This window comes from Cyprinodon variegatus, unplaced genomic scaffold (genome assembly GCF_000732505.1).
Source record: "Cyprinodon variegatus isolate N-32 unplaced genomic scaffold, C_variegatus-1.0 Scaffold17, whole genome shotgun sequence".
NCBI lineage: Eukaryota > Metazoa > Chordata > Actinopteri > Cyprinodontiformes > Cyprinodontidae > Cyprinodon > Cyprinodon variegatus.
In genome coordinates, this window is record NW_015150470.1 from 1,105,134 (window position 1) to 1,130,187 (window position 25,054).

A 25,054-nucleotide genomic window follows, 5' to 3' on the forward strand; every position below is an offset into this window, starting at 1 on the left:
GAAGTGAGACATAATTCCCACCACTAACGCAAATAGTGGGTCATCAAGTAATTTCAATTCTGGCCACAAAAAATAATTATTTATGTGTTATTTATTTAAAATTGATGCTTTGTTTTTGAAACAGTGCTGTCAGAGGAATAAGAATAATTAAAGATCACTTTGATTTATCTCTGATCAAATAATATAAACGTTTTATAGTAAATTTAAACTAAATAAAATAAAAATACGTCATGATTCGGCTACATTTAGGTAATAAATGCATCATAAAGAAAAATCGGATGTTTTTTCCTCTGCAAATGCAGATCAGTAGCCAGGAGGAGGAGGAAGAGGAGGAGGAAGAGCTTCCTCCTGTGCTGGTGATGAGGAGCGTGTGACGGATCAGGGCTGACAGGAGGGACTGCTGAGAGCATCCTCTGAGCCGCTCCACCTGACCGACTCCTTCAGAGGCGCACCGATCATGAAGCTGCCGCCAGGTTTATCCAGACTCCACCATTTCACCCCATGCTCCACAGACGCACCTACGTAAAGATTCAACTTAAAGTGCAAGCGATGTCTTTTTTTTCCTTCTTTATTTTTTCAACTTGATCATTCTCTGGCCTGGCTTTGGGATTTTTATTCAGTGCGTGACCGAGTCGAGGTGCTTCTTGTTTTCCCGGAAAAAAACCGAGCAGGATCGGACTGATTCTTTCCCCGCTGCTATTATAACCAAGGAAGCGATGGAAGCAATCCAATCAGTTTTTCCTTTAACTGCTCAAATATGGAGCAGATTTTCCTTAAGATAAAATAATCAGCTGGATCCGGGTCAGGTAGGATGTTTCTGACATCAATCTAAAAGCTTTTGGTTTCATGCTGGCTGACTCACAGGCACTACTGTAACAGAGGCTATTTCTGATCCATCCATCCAGCAGCATAGTGCGTCATCTTGATAGTCACTTTCCTCCTCTCTCTCCTGCTACCAGTTGCCTAAATGAAGACATAACAGCTGGGTCTGCATGAGACAACCTGGACTCCATTTTCCCCTGCAAAGATTTCAGGGAACACTATGCCTCCCTGTGCATATTTAACTCCTCTTTGGGACTTATGTAAGAAATCTCAGCAGGCATAGGGGTAGACATCCACCACATTTAAAATAGAAGCATAAGTGCACTTACACAACATGCACACAGTGGCATCCAAGGACAGCACACACACAACCTATTTGTTTCCCTTTTTTGTGTGAAAATGGCTTAATTAAAGAGCCTCCAATGTTAATAAGCACAGCTGCGCTCCAGGATCTTGTCATCTCTTAATGCAAGATACAGGCAGTTTTATTCTTAACATGACATAAAATAGCTGTATTAACTATTGTAACTTGACTTTCCTACCTAATTTGTTTTGAAAGGGGTAAAATTATGAAATAGATGTCAGACACAAACTGAAATGTTTTTGTTTGGTGTTTTTGTTGTTTTTTTATGTTAGAAGATTTGTAAGAAATTGTAGATAAGTATGACATAGATGTCACAATTGTCCACCTAAACTAACAGGCCTAGCTATGAATGTGTAATAATAGAGACAGCCAGGAGAACCCGGGGGGGACTATGATCTACTCTGTTGAGACAACTACTGTATCAGAAAGAACGTTATTGTTAAAATGAAGCCGAAATAAAACCAGTTTGATTTGCAACAAGCCATGCATGGAAAAAGCAAACACCTTCACGATGGTGCTCTTGTCAGAATGCGTCATCCACATGGTGGTGGCAGCATGATGCTGAGGGGGACAAGCAGAAACAGGGAAGCTTGTTGGAGTTAATGGGAAGATGGAACCGGATAAGCCTGGAAGAAAACATGTTAAAGAAGGCAGAGAAGACCTGAGACAGGGGTGAATGCTGAGCTTTGAGCAGGACAAATCTACTTTAATAGATAATTAATGGTTTAGATCAGGGGTCTTCAACGTTTTCCAGGCCAAGGACCCCCAAACTGATGGCGAGATGGAGCGGGGACCCCCTAATAATATATATTTTATGAAATTTTTCCTCTATCACAGATGGAGTTATGTAACGAAAGTAATTTCACCCTGGGATTATAAAAGTATTTCTGTTTCTGATTCCTCTTTGATGGGGCAGGTGTTGTGAATGCATACTCATGGTTTAGAAGGCTTAAAAACTGATGTTCGCCTTCCTTTGGGTTTCAGCTTGAGCTGCTTCGCAGATGTGCAAAGCAGGTGAAGATATAGCCCCCCAAAAACAGCGGTAACAGCAGGGACATGCAGTAGCCTGCTACTCTAATTACTGACTCTGGAGTTGGAATTAATAAAAATAAACACATAACTTTGAAATTTTAAAAATCTGAACAAGAAAACCTTTGGCATAAATCCTGTCATATTACTGTAGTTGTCATAATCTGACAAAACGTGATTAAGAGTAACTGATGTTATAGTAATTTGAATTATCAAGTAGTATGGTACTGTTTGAATAAAATAAGGGAAGATTGATTTTGTTTTTGTAAGTTTATTTGAATGTTCCCTGAGCAGAAAGTTATCACATCCTTTATAGCCCTTGCAGTATAAAGGCAGAACGTTGATGAGAAGCAGAGGAGGGTAAAACATGGCAACTTTAGATTTCTCCAATCAGAACCAGGGTAATAAACCCAACACCATTTACATGGTCCTTAAAGAATTAAGCTCCTTCACACAAATATGCAAGGTGATTAACTAAAACATACAAATTTGTCTATTGAGAAAACATATCATCCTCAAAATTTCCCACAATGCTGACATGGCTTTTTTTTTTTTGTTGCGAAAAACTCTAAAGGTGACAAGTTCTGTTTATGAGGACTTGATAGACGTGGAGGATATTATGGAAAACAGGAAAACCTCCAAATGAGGTGAGAGCCAGGAATCAATCATGATATCATTTAATCATTGTGTTCTCTTCCTTTATTCCAGGCTTCAGTCAAGCTAACAAATGGTCCAATCAATAGAAGCTGGACGCAGTCTGAAATAAGGAGGATATCAATAACAGCCTAATACAAAACACAAGCACACCCACACCCCCTCACAGACACCCACATATAGATCATGGCGCTGGAGAACTCCATCTTCCCATCCCGCCCCGACTCCCTTGCCCTTCCAGTGGAAGAGAAGGGCGAAGGGGAGGAAAAGGAGGCGGTAACGAAGGTAATTTCTTCCGCTGGGGTCTTCAACGTTTCGGAGGAGCTGGGGCATGTCGTCACCACGCAGACGACACCTTCCCCTCCGCCCACGGCCAAAGTCAAAAGGTCTTTCCAGTCCAAGCTCGCAGAGCGGGAGGCCACCGCCAATGTGCACAGGAAGAAGACCCCTGGGACTGAGAAAGAGAGGGGGCGATTCGGATGGGGTGAGTGTGGTGACATGCTGCTGCCCTTCATCTTAAAATGTCAAACCTGTTTCTCAAAATAAATACCGGTCTTCAATTATTCCAGCTCATCTCATGACTAGTAATAAGGATGCTTGGTGCAAATACATCATTGTTGACTCTTCTTCCATCTGTCTCGATCTTCTACGACTGACTGCCCCTCTTCTTCCTCTCAGTGTTTGCAGTCGTAGCAAATCTCTATTTTGGGCTATGCAGCATTTCTTCTCCATCAGTGATTTTGACACTTCTGCAAATAATTGACCCCCAGTGTTTACAGCCTGCCTTTATTAAAGACAGAAAAAAAGTCTTAACCCAAGTAAGTGTTAAGTTAATTCAATTCAATTCAGTTTATTTGTATAGCATCAATTCACAACACATGTCATCTCAAGGCACTTTACAGTTCACCAGATCATCCAGTCAAATTGATACAAAGTTTTCTATCTAAGGAAAACCAGCTTATTGCATGGACTCATTGACTAGAAGGCAATCCATCTCATTAAGCATGCTTGTAGCGACAGTGGAGAGGAAAAACTCCATTTTAACAGGAAGAAACCTCCAGCAGAACCAGGCTCAGTGTTAGCAGCCATCTAGCAATGTACCACACATATACCAAATATATTAAGCAATCTCTAGTTTTGTTAAACTTGGGTTCCAAAGATCCAGGCATCCTTTAGACTTAGATTTATTTTGTCATTTTGTATACACGAATGTATATAAAAAGAAATTTTGTTTAAAACAGCTTTAGACAATTTAATTTTTTGAGTGCAGCCTTAAAAACAGTAATAAATACATAAAAATATAACTATATATCTTTATATCTTTTGCCTATTTTCATTTTTTACCCATTCCACATCTGGTCCTTGAATCTAACCATAGCAGGATGTGCGTTTTGTGTGTTTGGTTAAAATACAGGAAAATGGGTATCCTGGAAAAAAATTGAAATCTAAATAAGATTTTCTTAAAATAAGTCACATTTTTCTTGAATTGATTAGGCAAGTGAGACACTTTGCAAATGGAATAAGACAATTTACATTTAAAACAGGGAGAAAAAAAAAACAATTACATTGTTTTACCGGTATTTCAAGTGCATATTATCTTAGTATCTTATTTTAAGAGTAAAAATACTCATTCCATTGGCAGATCATCTTATTTACCAGCCCAAATTAAGTGTAAATAAGGGTAAATTTAAGAGATTTTTACTTATTTCTAGATCATTTTTGCAGTGAACTTGCAGAAAAAACAACATTAACAGATTACGGGTGAGGACTAGAAAGAAAATAGCAAACATCAGACAGAAGACCCCACCATCTTTATTATGCTAAGTCTATAACTGATATATCTTTAGAAATCCCTTTGTTTGCATTAAAATCAGTCTTCTGTTGGTCAAATTGTGTTATATTTGGATACAAATTGTGTCTAGAGGCCAGGCATCTGCTAAGGTGCCAAAACATGGTTTCTATGCTAGGTTATCTGTAATGGTTTATTCCTTTAGTTAGACTTTTCTTAAAACCTGAAATATTTATATAGGTTTATAAATGTACATAGGTACATAGGTACAAGATGATGACCACAGAAAAACCAAGAAACATTTATTTATATCATAGCACCTGTTTGCTGTGAGTTCCATCAGGCAGCAAGAGAAATTATTTTCTTTAAGATGCAGTGTTAGAATAATGAATAATGCAATTTGAGTGAGTAGAAGTAATTATCAAACAGGAGCAGAAGTGAACTGAGCTAAATTACACTATGGCTCACTGAAGCATGTTTATGTTGTTCTATCCAACATATGTGCTGCTGTAAATTGCTGGAGGAGTAAAGTGGTTCTAATAGAAAGCTTGTGGTGGGATGGGGCATTCATTGTTGCAGAACAAAGCAGGGTTCCAGGTCATACGCATGTGGGCAAAATTGTTGTTACCCCTAGTTTAATGAAAGAAGACCCTACAATGGTCACATAAATAACTTTACTATGACTGTTAGGTGACATGGTGTGTACCACACTCAACATGGAACAGAGGAAGCAAAGGAAAAGGTTGTTTCAAGAGATAAGAAAAAAAAGAATAGACTAGCATATTAAAGGTAAAGACGATAGGACCATCTCCAAACAGTGTGATGTTCTCGTTACTACAGTTGCATGTATTATTCAGAAATGGGACTTTAGCCAACCTGTAGGAGTTTGGCTACAGGAGGAAGAGTAATGATACATCGATGAAACGATATTATGAATGGTCTTCTAGTAACGTAAATCCTATTGAGCATCTTTGGAAGGAGCTGGAACATGCTTTATGGTAAATTCACCCTTAAAACCTGAGCCAAATGGAGCTTTTTGCTCATTAGGAGTGGGCCAAAGTTCCTGCTGATAAGTGCTAGTTTCATGGATAGGGGGCGCCATAATTTCCTAAAGTTTATTTGTACCAAACCAATCTACGATACAAGACCTCCCCTACGGAAGCAGAGAGTGGTACTCGACTTTTTTTCCCCTTTGCCTTTTCGAGATAATGACTTTTTAACTATCTTGTTGTCATGGTTAAAAAAATATTTGTTTTCTTAAGATAACAAGATAAGTATCTCATCACGAGAAAACAATTATTGATTTCTTGAGATAACAAGATGATTAACCTGTATGTGTAACGAGTGCGGCTGGCCAACAGCCCTGGATTCCCAGTCCATGCATACCTACACTCACCGGCCACTTTATTAGGTACACCTGTCCAACTGCTTGTTAACACTTAATTTCTAAGCAGCCAATCACATGGCGGCAACTCAGTGCATTTAGGCATGTAGACATGGTCAAGACATTCTCCTGCAGTTCAAACCGAGCATCAGTATGGGGAAGAAAGGTGATTTGAGTGACTTTGAACCTGGCATGATTGTTGGTGCCAGAAGGGCTGGTCTGAGTATTTCAGAAACTGCTGATCTACTGGGATTTGCACGCACAAATATCTCTAGGGCTTACAGAGAATGGTCCGAAAAAGAAAAAACATCCAGTGAGAGGCAGTTCTGTGGGCGGAAATGCCTTGTTGATGCCAGAGGTCAGAGGAGAATGGCCAGACTGGTTCGAGCTGATAGAAGGGCAACAGTGACTCAAATAACCACCCGTTACAACCAAGGTGGGCAGAAGAGCATCTCTGAACGCACAGTACGTCGAACTTTGAGGCAGATGGGCTACAGCAGCAGAAGACCACACCGGGTGCCACTCCTTTCAGCTAAGAACAGGAAACTGAGGCTACAATTTGCACAAGCTCATTGAAATTGGACAATAGAAGATTGGAAAAACGTTGCCTGGTCTGATGAGTCTTGATTTCTGCTGCGACATTCGGATGGTAGGGTCAGAATTTGGCGTCTACAACATGAAAGCATGGATCCATCCTGCCTTGTATCAACGGTTCAGGCTGGTGGTGGTGGTGTCATGGTGTGGGGAATATTTTCTTGGCACTCTTTGGGCCCCTTGGTACCAATTGAGCATCGTTGCAACGCCACAGCCTACCTGAGTATTGTTGCTGACCATGTCATCCCTTTATGACCACAATGTATCCAACTTCTGATGGCTACTTTCAGCAGGATAATGCACCATGTCATAAAGCTGGAATCATCTCAGACTGGTTTCTTGAACATGACAATGAGTTCACTGTACTCAAATGGCCTCCACAGTCACCAGATCTCAATCCAATAGAGCATCTTTGGGATGTGGTGGAACGGGAGATTCGCATCATAGATGTGCAGCCGACAAATCTGCGGCAACTGTGTGATGCCATCATGTCAATATGGACCAAACTCCCTGAGGAATGCTTCCAGCACCTTGTTGAATCTATGCCACAAAGAATTGAGGCAGTTCTGAAGGCAAAAGGGGGTCCAACCCGTTACTAGCATGGGGTACCTAATAAAGTGGCCGGTGAGTGTACGGTGCCTGTAGTTGTGCGGTTGTGGTACGGTGTGTGCGCAAATATTTATTTTTTTAGTTTCCCATTTATTTTCACTCATTGTCAGGTTGTTCAGAAAACATCGGAGCTCAGGCGCCAGATGTATATGGGTCTAATTGTTATGAATCACAAGTGGAAGAACACAGGATTATTTACAGAATTACAAATAGGCTGCCACGACTTATACTTATAAATCCTCTCCCGCTGTTGTGATATTAAAGGATGTAATGAGTTTTAACACAGACCAATCATTTCACACCAATTTGTTATCTTTAGAAAATGAGAAAATGAACTCGTTTTCTCGAGAAAACCACCGTAAAAAGTATCTGAGGAACCCGACCGCTCTCGGCTTCCGTACTCTCCCTTAAGAGATTTTCTTAACATTATGAAATGTGGGCGTGGCTTATATGCTTACTCACATTTGACCTTAGAACCTGGCCTGTTTTTGCGGGAACTCAAGGAAAACTATATGCCCAGTATAAAATGCGGTCTATGAAATACGATTTATCTAACCACTAGGTGGCGCTGCTTCAACCCAAAGTTTGTTTTGGTGTATTTCTCAACTTTTTGCTGAAGTACACAATTTTTCTATTCCTTTGTGTTAGATAGATGTTCACAAAGTTGTGAGAGCTGTTGCTTAGGTTCACTTTAAAATAGTGCCAGAACGTTTAGCTCCTTGGAAGGTCGGTATCAACTCTTTGGGCGGTGTAGCACATTTAATAAAACCTTTCTCGTGGATGTCTGACAAAAAAAAAGTTTCACTGCACCCACGTGTGAATGGCTCAGTATATCCGTTTGGTTATTCAACCACACGGTAAAATAATATTTAGAAAATATTATTTCTATACATTGTTTATAAATCTAAGTAATATTCTCTGGAATTTATTTCATGTATTATATTTCATGCTTTTATCTCAGGTCATATCTCTTTTTGTATGTAGCAGCTTGTTTTATTGGTCTAAGAAGCTCCAGTAGTCATATCTTTCTTAGGGCATTTTTGAGAGAAATGCTTTTTTTCCCTTTTGATCAGAAATATTTGCAATTGTTGCAAATATTAAAAATCATGGCTGGAGTGTTGACCTAGTGGGTTAGAGCAGTGTGTCTCTGATAAGGTTGCGAGTACCCGGTTTGATCCCCACTGTCTCCGCTCTGGGTTACAGAGCAAGACCGTTGACCCCCGATTGCTCTCAAGGCGCCACAAAATGGCAGCCCACTGCTCCCCAAGGGGATGGGTTAAATGCAGAGGTAGAAATCTCCAATGTGAGATCCAATAAACTTCAATTATTATTATTAATGTAATTCTTTAAACCCACCTGTAAAGTGCAGTCAAGTGTGTAACAGTAATATTTGATGCAATAAAAGTCTCGCTCAGACTTTGATCACCTTTTAGTGTGTTATTATCATGTGCTATTAGCTCTCTCTTGTAATTTTTCTTCTCCGAGTGTTTGATGATGTTGTCCTGTCACACATCATCTGCTCTCCAATCCTCATCTGTTTTATCTCTATTTTCTCTCCTTCCTCCTTTGAGCAGCACGGTCCCTTGCCACCTGTTTTCTTTTATCTTCTTCATTCATCTGTATTATCTTATCTTCTGAGTCCTATTTGTACTTTCGGATTCATTACGAGTTTAGAGGGTGATCCTTATGCCTTGTACGCCTTGACTTTATATATGTCTTGTGTGTCTTTTCTATTAGCCAGGGCTCGGCGTAAGAGGCAGCGCTACGTGGAGAAGAATGGCCGTTGCAATGTGCAGCACGGTAACATGCGGGAGACGTACCGCTACCTGACTGACATCTTCACCACGCTGGTGGACCTCAACTGGCGCTGCTCGCTCTTCGTCTTTGTCATGGCCTATGCTGTCACGTGGCTCTTCTTTGGTGCTATCTGGTACCTCATAGCCTACTGTAGGTAAGGTTAATCAGCAGATAGTAGTGATGTTATGAGATGGGCTTCGAAACGCGTGTCAAAAGATTGAACACATTACTTCAAACCCAATTAAAACCAAAAACTGTGGAAAAACTATTATGTCTGAATAGAAATGACTAACACCATCATTTTGCTCATTATTGCTCAATTTGCACAAACACTTTCACTGACTGTGAGCTTATTTCAATAAAATGGCAGTAAAACTGTGTACCTAAAATGATTTTTCTCTTCTAGGACATTTTACACACAAAAAAAACTTCAAAAAATGATATTATACAGATCAATCATTAACAATATTATAGGAACTTAAATAGGAAAAAAACAAGAAAAACTTGTATTACCAACTGTAGTTATGCACTCCATAAGTAGATGGTGACAAGTTAACATGAAGCCTCATTAATCGTTGAAGCAATTTGGCCAAATCCACCATCACTAGCAGATAGTTTCAGATGTCTTTGGGATGAGCTCTAGTTACAAATTTCCTTAGTGAATAATAACAGTAGCAACATGTATATTATGAAATTATGTTAAAACATAATTTGAAAATGATGCTTTTCAAATTTGCCTGTATCTGGCCATGTTTGAATAGATGACCAGAGAAAGGTCCAAGAGTAATACGAAGGGAGTAAGTTACCAGTAGTAGATAGTTACCACTTGACATCACATCCGGTGTGCAGCAGAAAAACAGCACCATTGTAATATTACAAAGAGTCTGGTTGCAGTTTCTCTCTTAAACAATGCATGTAAATAAAACATCAAGCTTTGTGTAGTGTTGCGCTCAAGAGTATTCAATTCAATTCAGTTTATTTATATAGCGCAAATTCACAACACATGTCATCTCAAGGCACTTTACAGTTCACCAGATCATACAGTCAGATTATCATACAAACAAATCTGATAAATCAGTAAGCGTTTCCATTACATACAGAGAATTAGAGGAAGGGAATGTGAGCACAGATTTGCTATGATCACTTTTTAGTGGTAAAGAAAATGTTTCAGAAATGTAGCTCTAAAAACTACATCAATTTAAGCAATGGTAATAACAATAGAAACACATCATATTACATTAAAAAAAAAGATAATATTGTGTTAAATTTACATTCTTTTTAATTTTGAAACAGTCATTAAAGACCTAAATGTATATAAGATCTATACAAGCAAATATTAATTACTTAGTTTACTTACCTAGCATTATTTCCATTTTTCACTTCCTATGGATCTTGTAGTGGCAATTGTTTGTCAAGCCAAACATCCAATTAAAGTTCCTTTAAGCTACTACTAAGGCGGTGGGGTTAAGTTTCTATACGCAGGGAAAATGAAGGTTCAATGTCAAAGCTTGATGATGGTTCTGGATAATTTATTTTTTATTTTCACCAACAATTACAGAGTTCAATCATTTCTTTTATCCTCAAACCCAAAATGCCTGCTGGTTCTTTCCCAGACCCCTACACTTATAGAATGTGGGCTGATCCACATCACTTCCTGTCATACCTCAGAACAAAAAATAAAATAAGAAAAATAATAAAACAAAGATGCATAGATTCAACAATTATTAGTCTGCAAATAAACTCTCAAAATAATAAAAAAAATCTAAAATTAGGAATGAATACAATCCAAATGGATAAAGAAATAAAGAGTAAATAGCTCCAACAGATCTGTACAATTAGTAGCTTTGTTTGCTTCATGACTTTATAAGAATGGATCATCTAGCATGTCTCTGCAGTTTGATTCAGCACTTGAAAAAGCCAAAGCTAATGATAACAACGAATACATAATGAATATAAGCCTTGGTAATTCCATCCATGTAATGCAATGTCTGTTTAGTTTTCAGTTGTCCAGAACCACCAGATACATGTGTCAAGGTTTGGTAAAGGTTTTGGTTGAGGACCCAATTGCAGAGATGAGGAGGCAGAGATGAGTTCTTGCAGATTTAATTTAGGTTCAACGGAGGCAAAATAAAGAAACAAAACACCGGGAGACGCCAAGGAGAAACAACACATGGGGAGCAAAGGATAATACATGGGAGACAGAACCAAGAGTGGAGTAATCAGTTAATTGAGGGCAGGTGTGGACAGAATCAGCTCGAAAGGAGCCAAGAGGCAAAGGAAACTGTCACAAGGGGGCAACAGAGTGTTAGACAAAAACACAACACTGCCAGAAAACCACTACAAAGACACAAAAATACAGTGAAACTGAAAAGAAACCTAAAAAACGGTAGAACCCTGACACAATGAGCATTAAGGACATTAGACCTGTAAATTATATCTTATGTTAATTAGTACATTTTTAACTTACCTTCATATCACGCATCCCAACATTCCCCTTCTCCCAATGAAATTCTCAATTGTTTCCATTACTTTCCATAACTTACCACACATTAGATGTAATACAGTAAGTGCATGTAAATAGACAGAAGCTGAACTAATAAGCTAATTCAGATAAAAGGTGTTACTGTGTGTGAGGTTTATACTGTAGATGATTAGTGGAATCTTCATTAATTCCCTGTTTTCCTTACCTCAGTTACCCACAGATAAAACAAAAGATAATTCAAGTGCCTCTTAGGCTCTGAGCATCATATTTTGCTGACTGGTAAAACAGTGGCATCAATCCTTTGGGGAAGCTTTTATCCAAGCGGTTAACGTTAATGTATTCCGAACCGTCAAAGATATTAGTTTAATCATCAGAAGATGGTGAGGCATTTAAACATCTGCGCTTTGAGGTCCGGCTGAAAACGGATGACCATGCAAATATAAATGTTGCTGTGTATTTCATCATGACAGGGTTACTCTTCCCTCTCGTGTGTCTTCTGGAACCAATTAGCTAACATGGTCTTTTAGGAAAATGATAACCTTTTTTATATCCGCCCCAGACCACCCTTAAGTGTTGCTAGAGCGTTTTCTGTGATGCTTCACTTCTTTGGTCATCGACACAGTTCGATAAAAGTCAAAGATTATATAAAGCCCCTTACACCACTCCGGTTAATTAGCTCTGCCTGTCCTGCTGGAGCAGTAGTAATGATCAACATTAACCCATGTAGTGTGTTTTGAAAGGAAGCTATGCAGACTCTTGGGGGGGTGATATACTGGGAGGATGTGATGTAAAGGGTATTAGATTTTTGCAGAGTGGGAGGAAAAAATGACAGCGTACACGTCAGGTTAATCACCCAGCATAAATCTGAGTAGGATTTATTTTGTTGAGTATAAAGGAGAGCTGAGTGGCCATGTTTATACTCCTGCACATACACTAAAAATAATGAGAAAAAAAAAATAAAAACCTCTCTGTTTCTTTTGACACCTACTTTTGTCGCTGCACTCTGCCATTTCTCACACATCCCCCTCCTTTCGCTCTCAAAGGGGGGATCTGGACCATCTGGAGGATGAGGCGTGGACGCCGTGCGTGAACAATGTCAATGGTTTCATATCAGCCTTCCTCTTCTCCATCGAGACAGAGACCACGATTGGCTACGGATACCGTGTCATCACCGATCAGTGTCCAGTGGGAACCATGCTGCTGCTGCTGCAAGCCATACTGGGATCAATGGTCAATGCTTTTATGGTGAGCAAGAAGACTGGAACAAAACTGTAAGGCATATTATGTAATGCTATACAATCATAAGATTGCACATTTAAGTATTACACGGCTATTGGGAATCAAATAATACGACTGTGTTAATTGAATGTTTATAAAGCAGCAGTATTTGATAAACGTCAATCTAATGACTTAAAAAAAAAGTTGCTTCAACTTCCTCAAGGTGACAAGAATAGTAAAACTGAAATAATTAATTTGGAGACTGTTATTAGTGAATTACACTTCCTAAGTGGAACAACTCAGCCATGTTCAATAAATGAGAATCATATTTCCTCTGTTGCTAAGCAACAGAAGTAATTGTCGTAAGTATTGTTGTACCTTTGAGTAAAACTGTACAAATAATGTTTAATATCTTTTGCATTATGAAGCAGAGCATAATAAAAGTCACCTGTTTCTCAATAGACTTTTAATGCAAGTAAGAACTGCAACAGACAAGAAAATATAAAATGGACCTTAATTGGTGCCCCTGTGGAAAAAAAAAAAAAAATCACATGGCAGTAAGTCAGTTTAATTAGACATATCGACGCAGGGAAGAAAACTACTCTGGAAGTGAGCTTCAGTTGCTACATTTACATGCGCAGAATTCAAAGGTTTAACTTAACCTACAAAAATTAGCTGAAACATATATGTATTGAATCCATAATACACTGATGTTTATATTTATAGATAGTTAGAGAGATGTCTTTTATTGCAATATATATATATAGGGCCCAAAAACAGTAATGTATAAAAAAAATTACGAATAACAGCCGATTCTGATTCCAAAATCATGCATCCCTAGAAGTACAATTTAAATTCCATCCATCCAGAAAAATATGAATATGCTGCATTTTAAATGTAGCATATTTGAAGCATATTTTTTCTTGTAAACTTTCTGATAAACTTGGAGATATATTTTATTGCGTGTTGCATATCCCAGTAAATCTGTTTCACCTTTAAATCTGCAGTTCTCCCTACTTCTCTCTGTGGTCCGTTTAAAATTTTTATGAACCTCTTTACTAATATAATGATGCCAGAAACAACATTTCAACATGTGCAGAAGTTCTGCAGTCTGATTCTGTCTATTAAATACGAAAATGTGTTATTTGTAACCTGAAACTGGGAGTCATGGTCCTCTGAGAAGCCAAGCTTTTTCTTTAACTAGTAAAGAAGAACAAACTGTTTTCTCAAGCTTCTTCCAACTTAATACTAACTTACATAAACTTACAATTTCTTGCTATTTTTAGCTGTAAAAGCTCTGTATGTCAAACAAACATTGTGGTATGATTTTTTTAACCAACCAGTCTCCTTACTTTTACTTAAACATCAAAGTAGCTGCTGGTTAATATTCACTGAGTGCTGCTGTATGCTCCTCCAACCATGTAGCGACTCTACACTGTGAAATGCGAATGCAAATCAGATGTCTCAAAGCTACAGATCTGATGATGTTAGACGGAGAGGCGGGACACGGGAGCAGCGTGAGAGATGAAGAAAAACACTGACTCAAAAGCTCTGAATACAGTTAGCTGCACCCAACCTCTGTTTACTTTGGCTAAAGCAAATGAGCGGAAAGGACGAAAAAAATTTGTGGGGACTGTCCCCACCAGTCCTTCAGAAAGTTACGCCTGTGGCAGAATTTCCGTGATCCAATGTTGACAGACAGCAGACATGGATTTGATGGCCTATAATATCATTTAAGCCATTGTATGTTATATTGGATTACTTCAAATCTTTGTTTAAATAAAAAATATCTTTAATATAAGACATTGTGTGAACATTTAACTGAACATGTAAAGGCTGAAGGACCAGGATTTTATTTGAAAGGAATTTAAATTCATATAAGTTGAGGGATAACTGAGAGGAACAGGGTGATGCAACAAGATCATTAAAACAAACATGACATCAAAATGGTCCCACATGGCTGAAACCTTTCCTCCGCCTTGAAGCTGCTCCAGAGTTCTAGATGAATTTGATGATCAAACTCAAAAGATCACAGATTCTTTTTTGGCATCCCGTTGAGAGATACGCTCATAAACCCAGTTTAGCGCATCAGAGTCAGTTCGAAAGAGTCAGGTGATTTTCTTCCAGCGATACGCACACTGACACAGGGTTTTGCTGTTTAGATTTGCTGCTTTCTGAAGGCAAAATCCTTAACATTTTTATACTAGAAGCACTGATATGATTTGAATAAGTTCACACACCAGCATCAGGGCTAAATCATGTTTATGCATATCTTAAAAATTGGAAAAAAGCCATATTCAGCACTGATGGACACGTGGGATGTTTCGCTGTGCATATTCAAAATGTTTCAGTCTGAGGTTAATTCAAGTGTCACTATTGCTTTAAACACTGAAAGCTGGAAATAGCCCTATTGAGAAAAGCTCGGCGCAGTCTGTATTCAGCAGCTACAATATAAATGCTGCAGCTGCACATCCAGCATCAGCATCATTGGACTGTTTAGCTGACGAGTTAATTATAAATGCTGAACAACAAGGGTTCCTTTTAATTTTTTATCTGTCCTCTGCATTTCCAGCTGAAGCAAATATTCTCTGCTTCTATTTTCTGTGAAAGGTTCTGATCCTGTTTCTTCCTCTCTCCCCTCTGTCTAGGTCGGGTGCATGTTTGTGAAGATCTCACAGCCTAACAAACGAGCTGAGACACTGGTGTTCTCCAAGCACGCTGTTATCTCCCTTAGAGACGACAAGCTCTGTCTGATGTTCAGGGTGGGCGACCTTCGGAGTTCTCACATTGTGGGGGCAAATATGAGGGCCAAATTAATCAGGTCCAAGCAGACTCAAGAGGGTGAGAAGACATGGGAAGGAAGATGACGATTAACCAAATGATGAATAAATACGTTTTCATTTTGTTGCTTTTTTTTGGGGATTTAAGAAGTTGTTTTCTTATCTCCTCCAGGAGAGTTTATCCCTCTTGACCAGACAGACATCAGTGTTGGCTTTGAGACGGGTGATGACCGACTTTTCCTCGTTTCTCCACTGGTGATCTCTCATGAAATTGACTCCCGGTCCCCCTTCTGGGACATGTCGCAGGCTCAGCTGGAGAAGGAGGATTTTGAGATTGTGGTCATTCTGGAAGGAATGGTCGAAGCCACTGGTGAGACCTGTGCATTACTTCTATCTGTGATCCTGAATGTTTAGTGGAAATAATCTTTTAATTGAATTGTTATGCAAAGATTCATAACTTTCACTGAATAGCCCTAGAGCAGCAACTTCATATTCATCTGAACCTGTAGCAAAAACTAGAGGTGATCTTTAGCTTCATCAGCCAACCATACATTTTTTAAGACATGTCAAAGCATGAGTACTGCAAATCAGCAAGCCAGTACTGTATAGTACTGCATATATTACCAATGTTACAGAAATACAAAACAAAAATGAGCAATGAAATAAAAATAATATTACATAATGTCATGCTATGCTGTGCAGATGTTCTGTCTGCACTGATGAAGCTGAAACATGCTGAATACTAGGATTAGCTGACACGGCCAGGGAGTTTCACTAATTTACAGATTAATTGAACTCATTTATCATCTGATCACCTGGAGACACTTTTATATTTTTGCATTGAGCTTTATTCTAAAATGTTCACATGATCTTATGGTAGCATAACAATTACATTATATTGCATATATATAAATATATAGATACATAGTTTTAGTGCAAATAAATTTTTTGTTACAGCTACAATTTTTATATATCCTGAAATGAAAACAAATTTTACTATAACAATTTTTAATAAAACCTGTAACAAATAGTCATTAAGGAAACCTTCTGATGCATGCAACTATCTAATATCACATGTGAAACCAGCACTCTGACTCATTCATTGGGAATATGGAAGGCAATAGGATGTCTGTTTTGTGAATTACATTATTATATTTCTCTCCCTTACAGACTAAGTCTGTTTACGTTGTTTGTTTCAACTTTAAACATTTTTAAATAAGCTGTTTCTCGTTTGTTTATTTCTAAAATATTTTATGTTAAAATCATTCAAAGGGACTTATACATTTGGCAGTTATTCTGTCAGTTCGACAAGAGTTTGGTTTATGGAAGCTATTCAGGATCTGTGTCAGTGAAGTAAATATGGCCTGAGTCTCCTCTCCAAATATTGATTCCTTTAGTCAGAGGCTTGTGTTGCAAAGATTTAGTTGTGACTCTGGAAAGATTTCTCTCACAGAGATCCTCAATCACCTCTTTAGTAATCTGATTTATAGCTATTACCTGAATTAAATGGCTGAATTACCTCCTCAGTATGCAGTCAAATTCTCCAGAGTCCTGTAATAACCTGATTATTTGAACTCTGTTGAAGCAGAGACACATCTCAAAGGTACAGGACACTGGTCCTCCAGGAGAGGCTTTAAATACCTCTGCATTAGACCAACTGCTGCTATTCAATGACCACTTCCTAAACAGCAGCAATATTGGTTTTAAGGTCTGCAGGTGTGTTTGAACATGGCCAGGGTGGAAAGACATCAGCAATAATCTAAAAGAGGCTGCTAATGTTGCCCATGATGGAGAAGGTTATACTACCGTTTGTCAAACAATTTAAAGTCCATAATCCTACAGTAAAAACGATTATTTGCATTTACCAATCTTCTCTGGAGTTCTTATTTCTGCAAATTCCCTCCAGATTCAGAGCAAGAAATGCTCCGGTACACTACATATACCAACTAGAGCTCCACCTGGGAGTCAAAAAGCATCAGTTTCATACTTGATTTTAAGGTTAATACATCCAAACCTTAAAATAGCCTGACAATGCCTAGGTTTGCTAAGTTGCCTTTGAAGGAAACACAGGGATACTGGAACTAAAATCTTTGGTTAGATCAGAACACAGTGTACAGGTCTTGAGACAATCAGACCAAGTTAGCACACAAAACTTTAAACCAATGACAGACCATGCCGGTTGAAGTGTATTTTGCTTCTTTTCTTTTCTTTTTTGCTGCCACAGTTATTTAGCCAGCCTGTGGAGATAATTGCAAGATCATCTGTCTAATTACAAAAAAAACCTCAGAAACAGGGTCATATGAGCAAACATTGGAAAAAACGGTCTAGATATAAGTACAAATTCCTTAAATTAAGTGTTTTCACCCTTAATTTGATTAGATAAATGAGATAGTTTGCCAATAGAATGAATATTTTTACTCTTGTTCCACTGGCAAAATGTCTCTTTTATCTCCACAATCCAAGAACAAATGCACTTATTTAAAGAAGGAATGACTTATCTAGATTGTGATTTTTTCCAGTGAACCAGCTCTCTTTATGACAAGAGGTTTCCTGCATTTTCCTAGGAAAGATAAGAGAAGCTTATAAATCCCTCAGAAAACAGTCTGCTGATAAACATTATGGCTGAACATTGTTAAACAAGCTAGTATGGTTTGTACTTCATTTTTACTTAGATAGCTTTTCAAATGTGACATATTTCTTTGGTTTGTGGCGTGTTTAGGTAAACTTAAGCAAGAATGCAAGTACAGCGGATCCCTTTTATCATGTCCTAATACTTAGAATCCTTAAATACAAAAGAGTGTGTTTTTTCTTTCCATGCCTCAAATACATTGATGCTTTTGCAAAATCACCAAATGACAATGGGAAAACCTATTTCTACTTTCCTCATGAGTTTGTTTATGTGTGCAGGTATGACATGCCAGGCGCGGAGCTCCTACCTGGGGGAGGAGGTGTTGTGGGGTCACAGGTTCAGCCCCATGATGCTGCTGGCAGAAGGCTTCTTTGACATTGACTACGGAGCCTTTCATCACACATTTGAGGTACTTATTCCTAAATCAATGTTTTATCACTAACTATTCTTTCAGTTTTTTTAAACTGGATGAATGTCCTTGTTGGTACTTAAATAAAAAGAATAAAAATAAATGTTTATTTGCATTATTCAATAAAAAGCAGATTTAATTAAAGTTGATTGAGGCAAATATTAAGCGTTTATGTTGCACTATTCTTACAGGCCTTAGGAGTTTTCAAAGTATAAAACATATTTAAACTCTTTCAGCTTTGTTCTTTCCCCTACCTACGTCAAATACTTAATATTCACACTCTCATGGGATTACTGACAGGCGTGCTGGGAAATGTAGGAAGTTCAACCTTCTTTTTTTCTTTTGCAGCTCAAAGTCTTTTAAAAGAGGCGACTTATGGTTTAAAAAACACCATTATTACAACCAGAACAGCATTAACTATTCTGGGCATGTTTGAAAATGTTGTTGATGGGTTTCCAAGGAGCGCATTCTCCTAGAAAACACTATTCATGGATACTGAACATAAAAGCTATCAATAAATTATTGAGCTCTGTTGAGACACCTATACCTCCAACTACCAATCTAATTAGTGATATTTGTTAATGGTTTCTGAGGAAACACACAGTGTCTTCTGATGTAAAAATCTTTTCGACAGGAATTAAACTATTGTGGGTAAGGGAGGAAGCTTCTGATTGCTGTATTAAAACCAGCTTCTGGCCTTCCAGACCTCAAAACAAAACATGGATGGTTCTTGTCTAATTGGGACTACAGCCTTCCGAAAACAATTACAAAAAATAATCTAAAGTTACACAAATGTAGCAAACGGCTAAAAATCTCCATTATAAAACACAAAACATATAAAGGTAAATACATTTGCATGTGTCGCACAGAGTACTTCTGCACACTTCGGCTTTGGTTTAAGAGTCATTAACTGATTTGCTGTATTCCTACTGAGCCTTGGTTTTCACCTTTTCCTTACTTGATTCCCCTTTTGTACCCAGCAATGTCAGGGTTTAGTTGTGGTTTGAGGACCCAAATGCAGAGGCAGAGAGGCTGAGGAGATTTCTTTCAGTTTAATGGGGCAAAAAAGTAAACAAAGGCAGGAATGCAAAAATCCAACTAATAATGAAAAGCAAACCAGAACTATGGAGACATCTGGGGAAACCAAACACTAGGAGCCAAGGAGAGACGAGGTAGGTGGACAACAGCATGGGAGGACGGCAAAGACAAGGAACCAACAAAGAGTGAGAGCAGAGGGAGAGCATATATAGCTCACACAGACAAAGGGAGGGCTAACGAGCTGACAAGGAGCAGGTGTGAGAGGAGCTAACGAGGGAGCCAAGGAGAAAGAAACACACACACACAAAAGGGCAACAGAAAAACATGGAAAACTAACGTAAATCTAGAAATAACAAAAAAGGAATTAAACCAATAAAACTAGGAAACATGGAGCAAAGTAAAGAACAATAGAAACAAGACCATGACAAGCAATGGTTCCGTTCTGCTCCGTGCTTTTAGTTCTTAGTGTTTTCGTTCATTAGTTGGTTTAAAGGTTATTTCCAGCTTTCAATAAAAACACGTTACATGATTCTGCCAGGCTTTAGACTTGGCTTGGGTCCATTACAGTTCCATATATCTTAATATTAAAAATGTCTGTTTTCAAATTTTTCATGTTTTTCTCTTTTTTGCTTTTTAATGTGAAGATCTAAAGAGTCTTTCAAAGAAAAAAGAAAACTAATTTAAATAATAAATTATAAATTCTTTTCAAATATTACTATTCAATGCACTTCATCATAATGAAGCATAAAGGTACAGTTCATGAAAATTGAAGTGTCCTAACTTCATTGCAGTAAAGAATAATGTCTCACCCAACTACATGTTGGCTAAAGAGAATTGCAACGTTCTGCCATCTTTAAACAATTTCAGCTAATTAATTAAACTCTATTGTGAAGTTTACATAAAACATAGATGCTAGATGATCTGGTTTACTAAGAAAAAGTGAGGTAGTTTGGAAAAACACCAACACTTTAATTTTGGAACATTCGGAAAAGTGGTTAGGGCGTAGAGCTTGGAATCCTGAGGTTCTGAGTTCGAGGCCCACTCCCACAAACTGCCACTCTGGGTCCCTGAGCATGGCCCTTAACCCCACACTGTTCCCCGGGTGCCCTATGATGGCAGCCCACCGCTCCCCAAGGGGATGGGTTAAATCCAGAGGCAAATTTCTCCAATGTGAGATCAAGTTTAATTATTGTTATTATTATGGCTGGAACTTATGAAGACATTGTGTTTTGCAGAACATCTTTAACATAGGTAATTTCTAAATGCTGTGATCGGTTTTTAATTAAAAACTGTTTTCATCCTGGTTTTTGCATAATACTGATAAAAAAGTGCAGCTTGCAGCATCTGTGCTATACCTACACTATCTATTATATATACTAGGGATAAAAGAAATAGATCTGAAAAACAATCTGGATAAATCCCTAAGTTTGGAATTTTGAAAAAGGTTTATATATTTTTGTAACTTGTACGTGTGACTCGTGGAGTAAAGTAAAATTGAGAAATCAGACAAATTATTCCGGGATTATAACCCCATATCAAACCAAGTCCTTGATGTGAAATTTGTTTTCTTTGTAGGAAGCCTGGGTTTATTCTTAGAGATACGGGAGCTTAGACATCCAAGAGCAAAGCTGATGGTGTCGCCTTCATAGGAAGGCTTTGCTGGCAGCTCCACTGTCAAACTATGGCAAGCTGTTAAATCCACATTGTAATATGTTCCACAAACTTTGCTAATCTACTCCTGGAATGTTATTTTTTATAAAGAAGAAACAACCCTGCATTTTTATCTCATTTATTCAGGAAGGGGTTGCAGGTTCCTTAGAAATATAACTTAAAGATATGAAGGGTTTCTCATAAAATTTTCATAAAATTGCTGCCATAAGTTTACACCTTCTAAATGGACTTTGATCTATCAGTACTTCAATTAAGCTTTTTTAATGTATGTAAGTTTGGTTTCTTTTTAAGTGTGTGGCCAGGTTTTTGTTACCTTGTGGGGGCGATTTCCCAGTAATATGTTACAATTTGGGGATTTACATGTACTTTCGAGGATCAAAGACTGTTTCCCATATGGAAAGGTTCTGTTCTTGGGGTGGGGGTTAGATCAAGGACTAAGGTGTGAATTAAGTTTAGGTTATGTTTGGAGTTAGGCTGTAATGATCTCAGAATGTTGGACCCAGAATTCGAGGCGAGACAGGCAGTGGGAAAGTTCAAAATGTTTATTTTAAACAAACAGGAGCACGGGGCTGCTCGTCAGCTGCGGGGCGAATCTCTGCAGAGATAGGAGAATACAGGTCAGTGACTGGAAGTGGAGCTGATCACGACTTGGAGCTAGTCACTGACCTGATTAAAAGTTCAGTCCTTTCACAGAGAAAAGAGCTGAATCCAAATGGGAGGTTAGTCCCCAGCTTGCAGCGGGCGCCGCCCCCAGAGTTCCTAGAGAGCGAGTGGAGCGGGCGCCAGGCGACGCCGAGCAGCAACAGCGTCCATGAGGGGAAATCCAAAGCCACAGTTAGAAGACAGGTCCAGGTCTAGAAGCCGGTAGAATCCAGGAATCGGTCCAAAACAGATCAGACAAACAGAGCAGACAGGGGCAAAGCAATACTCGGGATCCAGAGGGCAGAAACAGGTCGCAATCAGGAAAAACAGACTTCAGAAAGCTAGAGTTAGTCTCATCAAAACGCTCGAATAACCTGGAGCTGATTGAAGGCATGTATTAGGAACCAGGTGGAAATGATCGGCATTAATCAGCCGCAGAACAAATTAGACAAGGAAGCATGGAGCAACGGAAAAAAACGAACCATCAGCACCAAGATCATGATATAGGTATGTGTTGGTAATGGTTAGAGTAAGGGTCTGGGTTAGGCCATAGAAGTGGGTGGGAAATTAATGGAAGTCAGTAGAAAGTTCACACAAGTATAGTGTAAAGGAGGAGCTGTCTGAGTCCTTACCTGAACTTGGAGAACTTAATGAAATATTTCAATTGATTGGTTTTATTCACGGATTCTCCAAAAAGGTTAAATTGTTTATTCAGTTCAATTGGCATATAACCATTGAAGAATCGATGTGTTCATAATTTGGCTAAGGCAATTTCTTTGTGACATTTTCTAAAAAGTCCCTAAAAGATCAAATCAATGGTCTTTTTGTTGAGTTTGTTTTTACTAACTCACCTTCCTCCACGCCCACCCAGGTGGACACGCCCTCCTGCTCGGCACGAGAGCTCGCTTTGGCCGCGGCCAGACTGGACGCTCACCTCTACTGGTCCATCTCCAGCAGGCTGGATGAAGAGCCCACGCTTACAGAGCAAGCCGCCAAGCAGCCGGACAGCAGCTCGGCCAACAGCAGGACAGGAGAGCCGATCTTCACCATCGGGGAGATGACGGACATCCAGGAGCAATCCGCTCTGGGGGAGCTGAACGGCAGCATCACCACCGATCAATCTGAAACAGAGGCCTAGAACAGAGAATGTTTACAAAGAACCTTTAGTATATCACCACCACTTCATAGCTGTTTTAAAGACTCTTTTCGAGGCAGATGAGGAGTTTCAATCGACCCACAGGTCCCACAGTAAATGCCATAACCTTGTGTTACCTTATACAAATGTTTATTTTTTAATATTTGTCTTTAATTTGTTATGAGTGTGCTCTATGTGCATATCTGATGATTTGTTGTATTCGCTCTAATCACCCTTGCCTATATCTACTTTCAAATGACAATACTATGCTTCAGGTGGGATAACAGTCCGTCCTTTGGACAGAGAGAATGTTGCACGGGCATTAATTTGTCTTTTCTGGATGACGTTTGGTGATTTTAAATAAAAGTATAATAATTGTTTCCATTTAAAATAGGTACAGTGCATAGATGCTTTACTGTCAACTGCACAGTTTTAGATAATATTGAAATACAAACTTTTTTAGATGCAAAGATTAAGTTAGAGTTGAGAAATTACATGGTTAAATAAACATTTCTCTTTTTTATTTGGCTAGAAACTTTTATTTAGAGCTAGTAAGTTGTTTAGTAACGGTTTTGTTGAACAAAAACATATAGAAGAACATCAGTGGTGTAGATCCTGCCGTGATATAAGCACAAAGGGCAGAGTTATTTAAAAACACTTATATACATTTAATAAAATTACTATATTTCAAAACATTTGGTGAACAGACTGTCTGAAACCTTTTTTAAAAAGGGTCAACGTCCAGACATCTGTTATATAAACAGGCATTTTCAAAAGGTTATTGCTTTGGTAACAAAACATTATGCAGTCTAACATTCCCATATCTTACAGGTTACTTTCCTTAAACTTTTTGTTTGTTATCCTGAAACCAAAGATTCTTTTTTTTTTTTCAGGAATTCTGATTTTTTTTTTTTTCAGGATTTCCTCATTAATTTACTGGACTTTGATGAGCTGAGTGTAAAGGTAATAAAAGTTTTTTTGGAAAGTAAACTTAGGCTTCAGAAAGTATTTTACTTTCAGAATTTAAATGTTAAATTTCCAATAAATGTGTCTTTATATGTTAGAAAAAAACAATTTGTTAAAATTGTGATGCAAGGAAGTACCTTTTTTTTTTTGCTAATTGCAAAGTAGCTTTTAAATTTTAGGGAGGCAATAAAATAAAACATTAAAAGTAAAAATATAAAACCAAAAGTTTAAGGAACGTTCATTATAAACACCAGAAAAAATAACCAGATCCAATCTTGGCATTCTAGTAGAAAAACGCTGTAAAACCCACAGATTAATCTTGTCATCACAAAAAATAAATCTGGATATTATAGAGGTCATTTGTAAATTACTGGAAAGTCATCTATGAATTACCCAGACAAGTTATAAACGCCAAAATCTTTAAGTATCATAATTTTTATGTGAATGTTTAGAAAATAAACTATAAATTCAAGGAAAGTATTCTGCGGTGGTAAGAATGGGAAAAGTAGCCTGCAAATTTCAGGAAAGTAGTGTCTTATTTCCATTAAAGCAAACTGTAAACCCCTATGTCCCTGAAAGTAACATCAGTTTCATTAAATTGATTTAAAAGTTACCTTTTTTTCCCCCTTTAAGAAACCTGTTCAGTAAAATTTCTGTAAAGTATAATCTAAGTTCCTGCCATTTTCCCACGAGTTACAGAAACTGATCTGTTCATTTTTGTTCAGTTTTATAAGTTCTAAAAAAGTCGTTTGGAAGGTCTGGAGAATTAAAAAACTCAATATAACTTCCACACAAAATTGCCAGCTTTTACACCTGATTTCCTTCCTGACACAACCTGATTTCAACCCCAGGTCCTCCATGTCAAATATGCAGACTTAACAGTAACAAATGCCCTGAAGATTTATGGGCTGTGTTTTTGTATTGCTGCCTTACATATTTCTTTGGTTTTATTATTTTGCTGCCATGTATTATCTAAAAGCACAACGATGCCCTGCTCATTTCTGCCCAAATTCCTGCTTCTGCTGCTGTGTATATATGTACG

The 25,054-nt window shown here is 38.2% G+C and overlaps 1 protein-coding gene across 1 annotated transcript; it reads left to right on the forward strand.

Moving 5' to 3' along the window:
• The first annotated feature begins 374 nt into the window (after window positions 1–374).
• On the forward strand, window positions 375–23,928 carry LOC107092250 (G protein-activated inward rectifier potassium channel 3-like). The gene is made up of 8 exons (XM_015386604.1): window positions 375–806; window positions 2,924–3,353; window positions 8,983–9,196; window positions 12,568–12,769; window positions 15,391–15,583; window positions 15,695–15,892; window positions 18,430–18,560; window positions 22,783–23,928. Exons 2-8 carry the CDS (start codon window positions 3,056–3,058, stop codon window positions 23,047–23,049), a joined length of 1,503 nt encoding a protein of 500 aa, XP_015242090.1. The 5' UTR covers window positions 375–806; window positions 2,924–3,055; the 3' UTR covers window positions 23,050–23,928.
• The last annotated feature ends 1,126 nt before the right edge of the window (window positions 23,929–25,054 follow it).

What these genes read in the sequence shown, in the direction of transcription:
- LOC107092250 (XM_015386604.1), top strand. Translation starts at nt 3,056, where the DNA reads ATGGCGCTGGAGAACTCCATCTTCCCATCCCGCCCCGACTCCCTTGCC. An exon ending in GAGGGGGCGATTCGGATGGG is followed by an intron (nt 3,354 to 8,982) that starts GTGAGTGTGGTG and finishes CTTTTCTATTAG; the next exon opens with CCAGGGCTCGGCGTAAGAGG. An exon ending in AGGAATGGTCGAAGCCACTG is followed by an intron (nt 15,893 to 18,429) that starts GTGAGACCTGTG and finishes TTATGTGTGCAG; the next exon opens with GTATGACATGCCAGGCGCGG.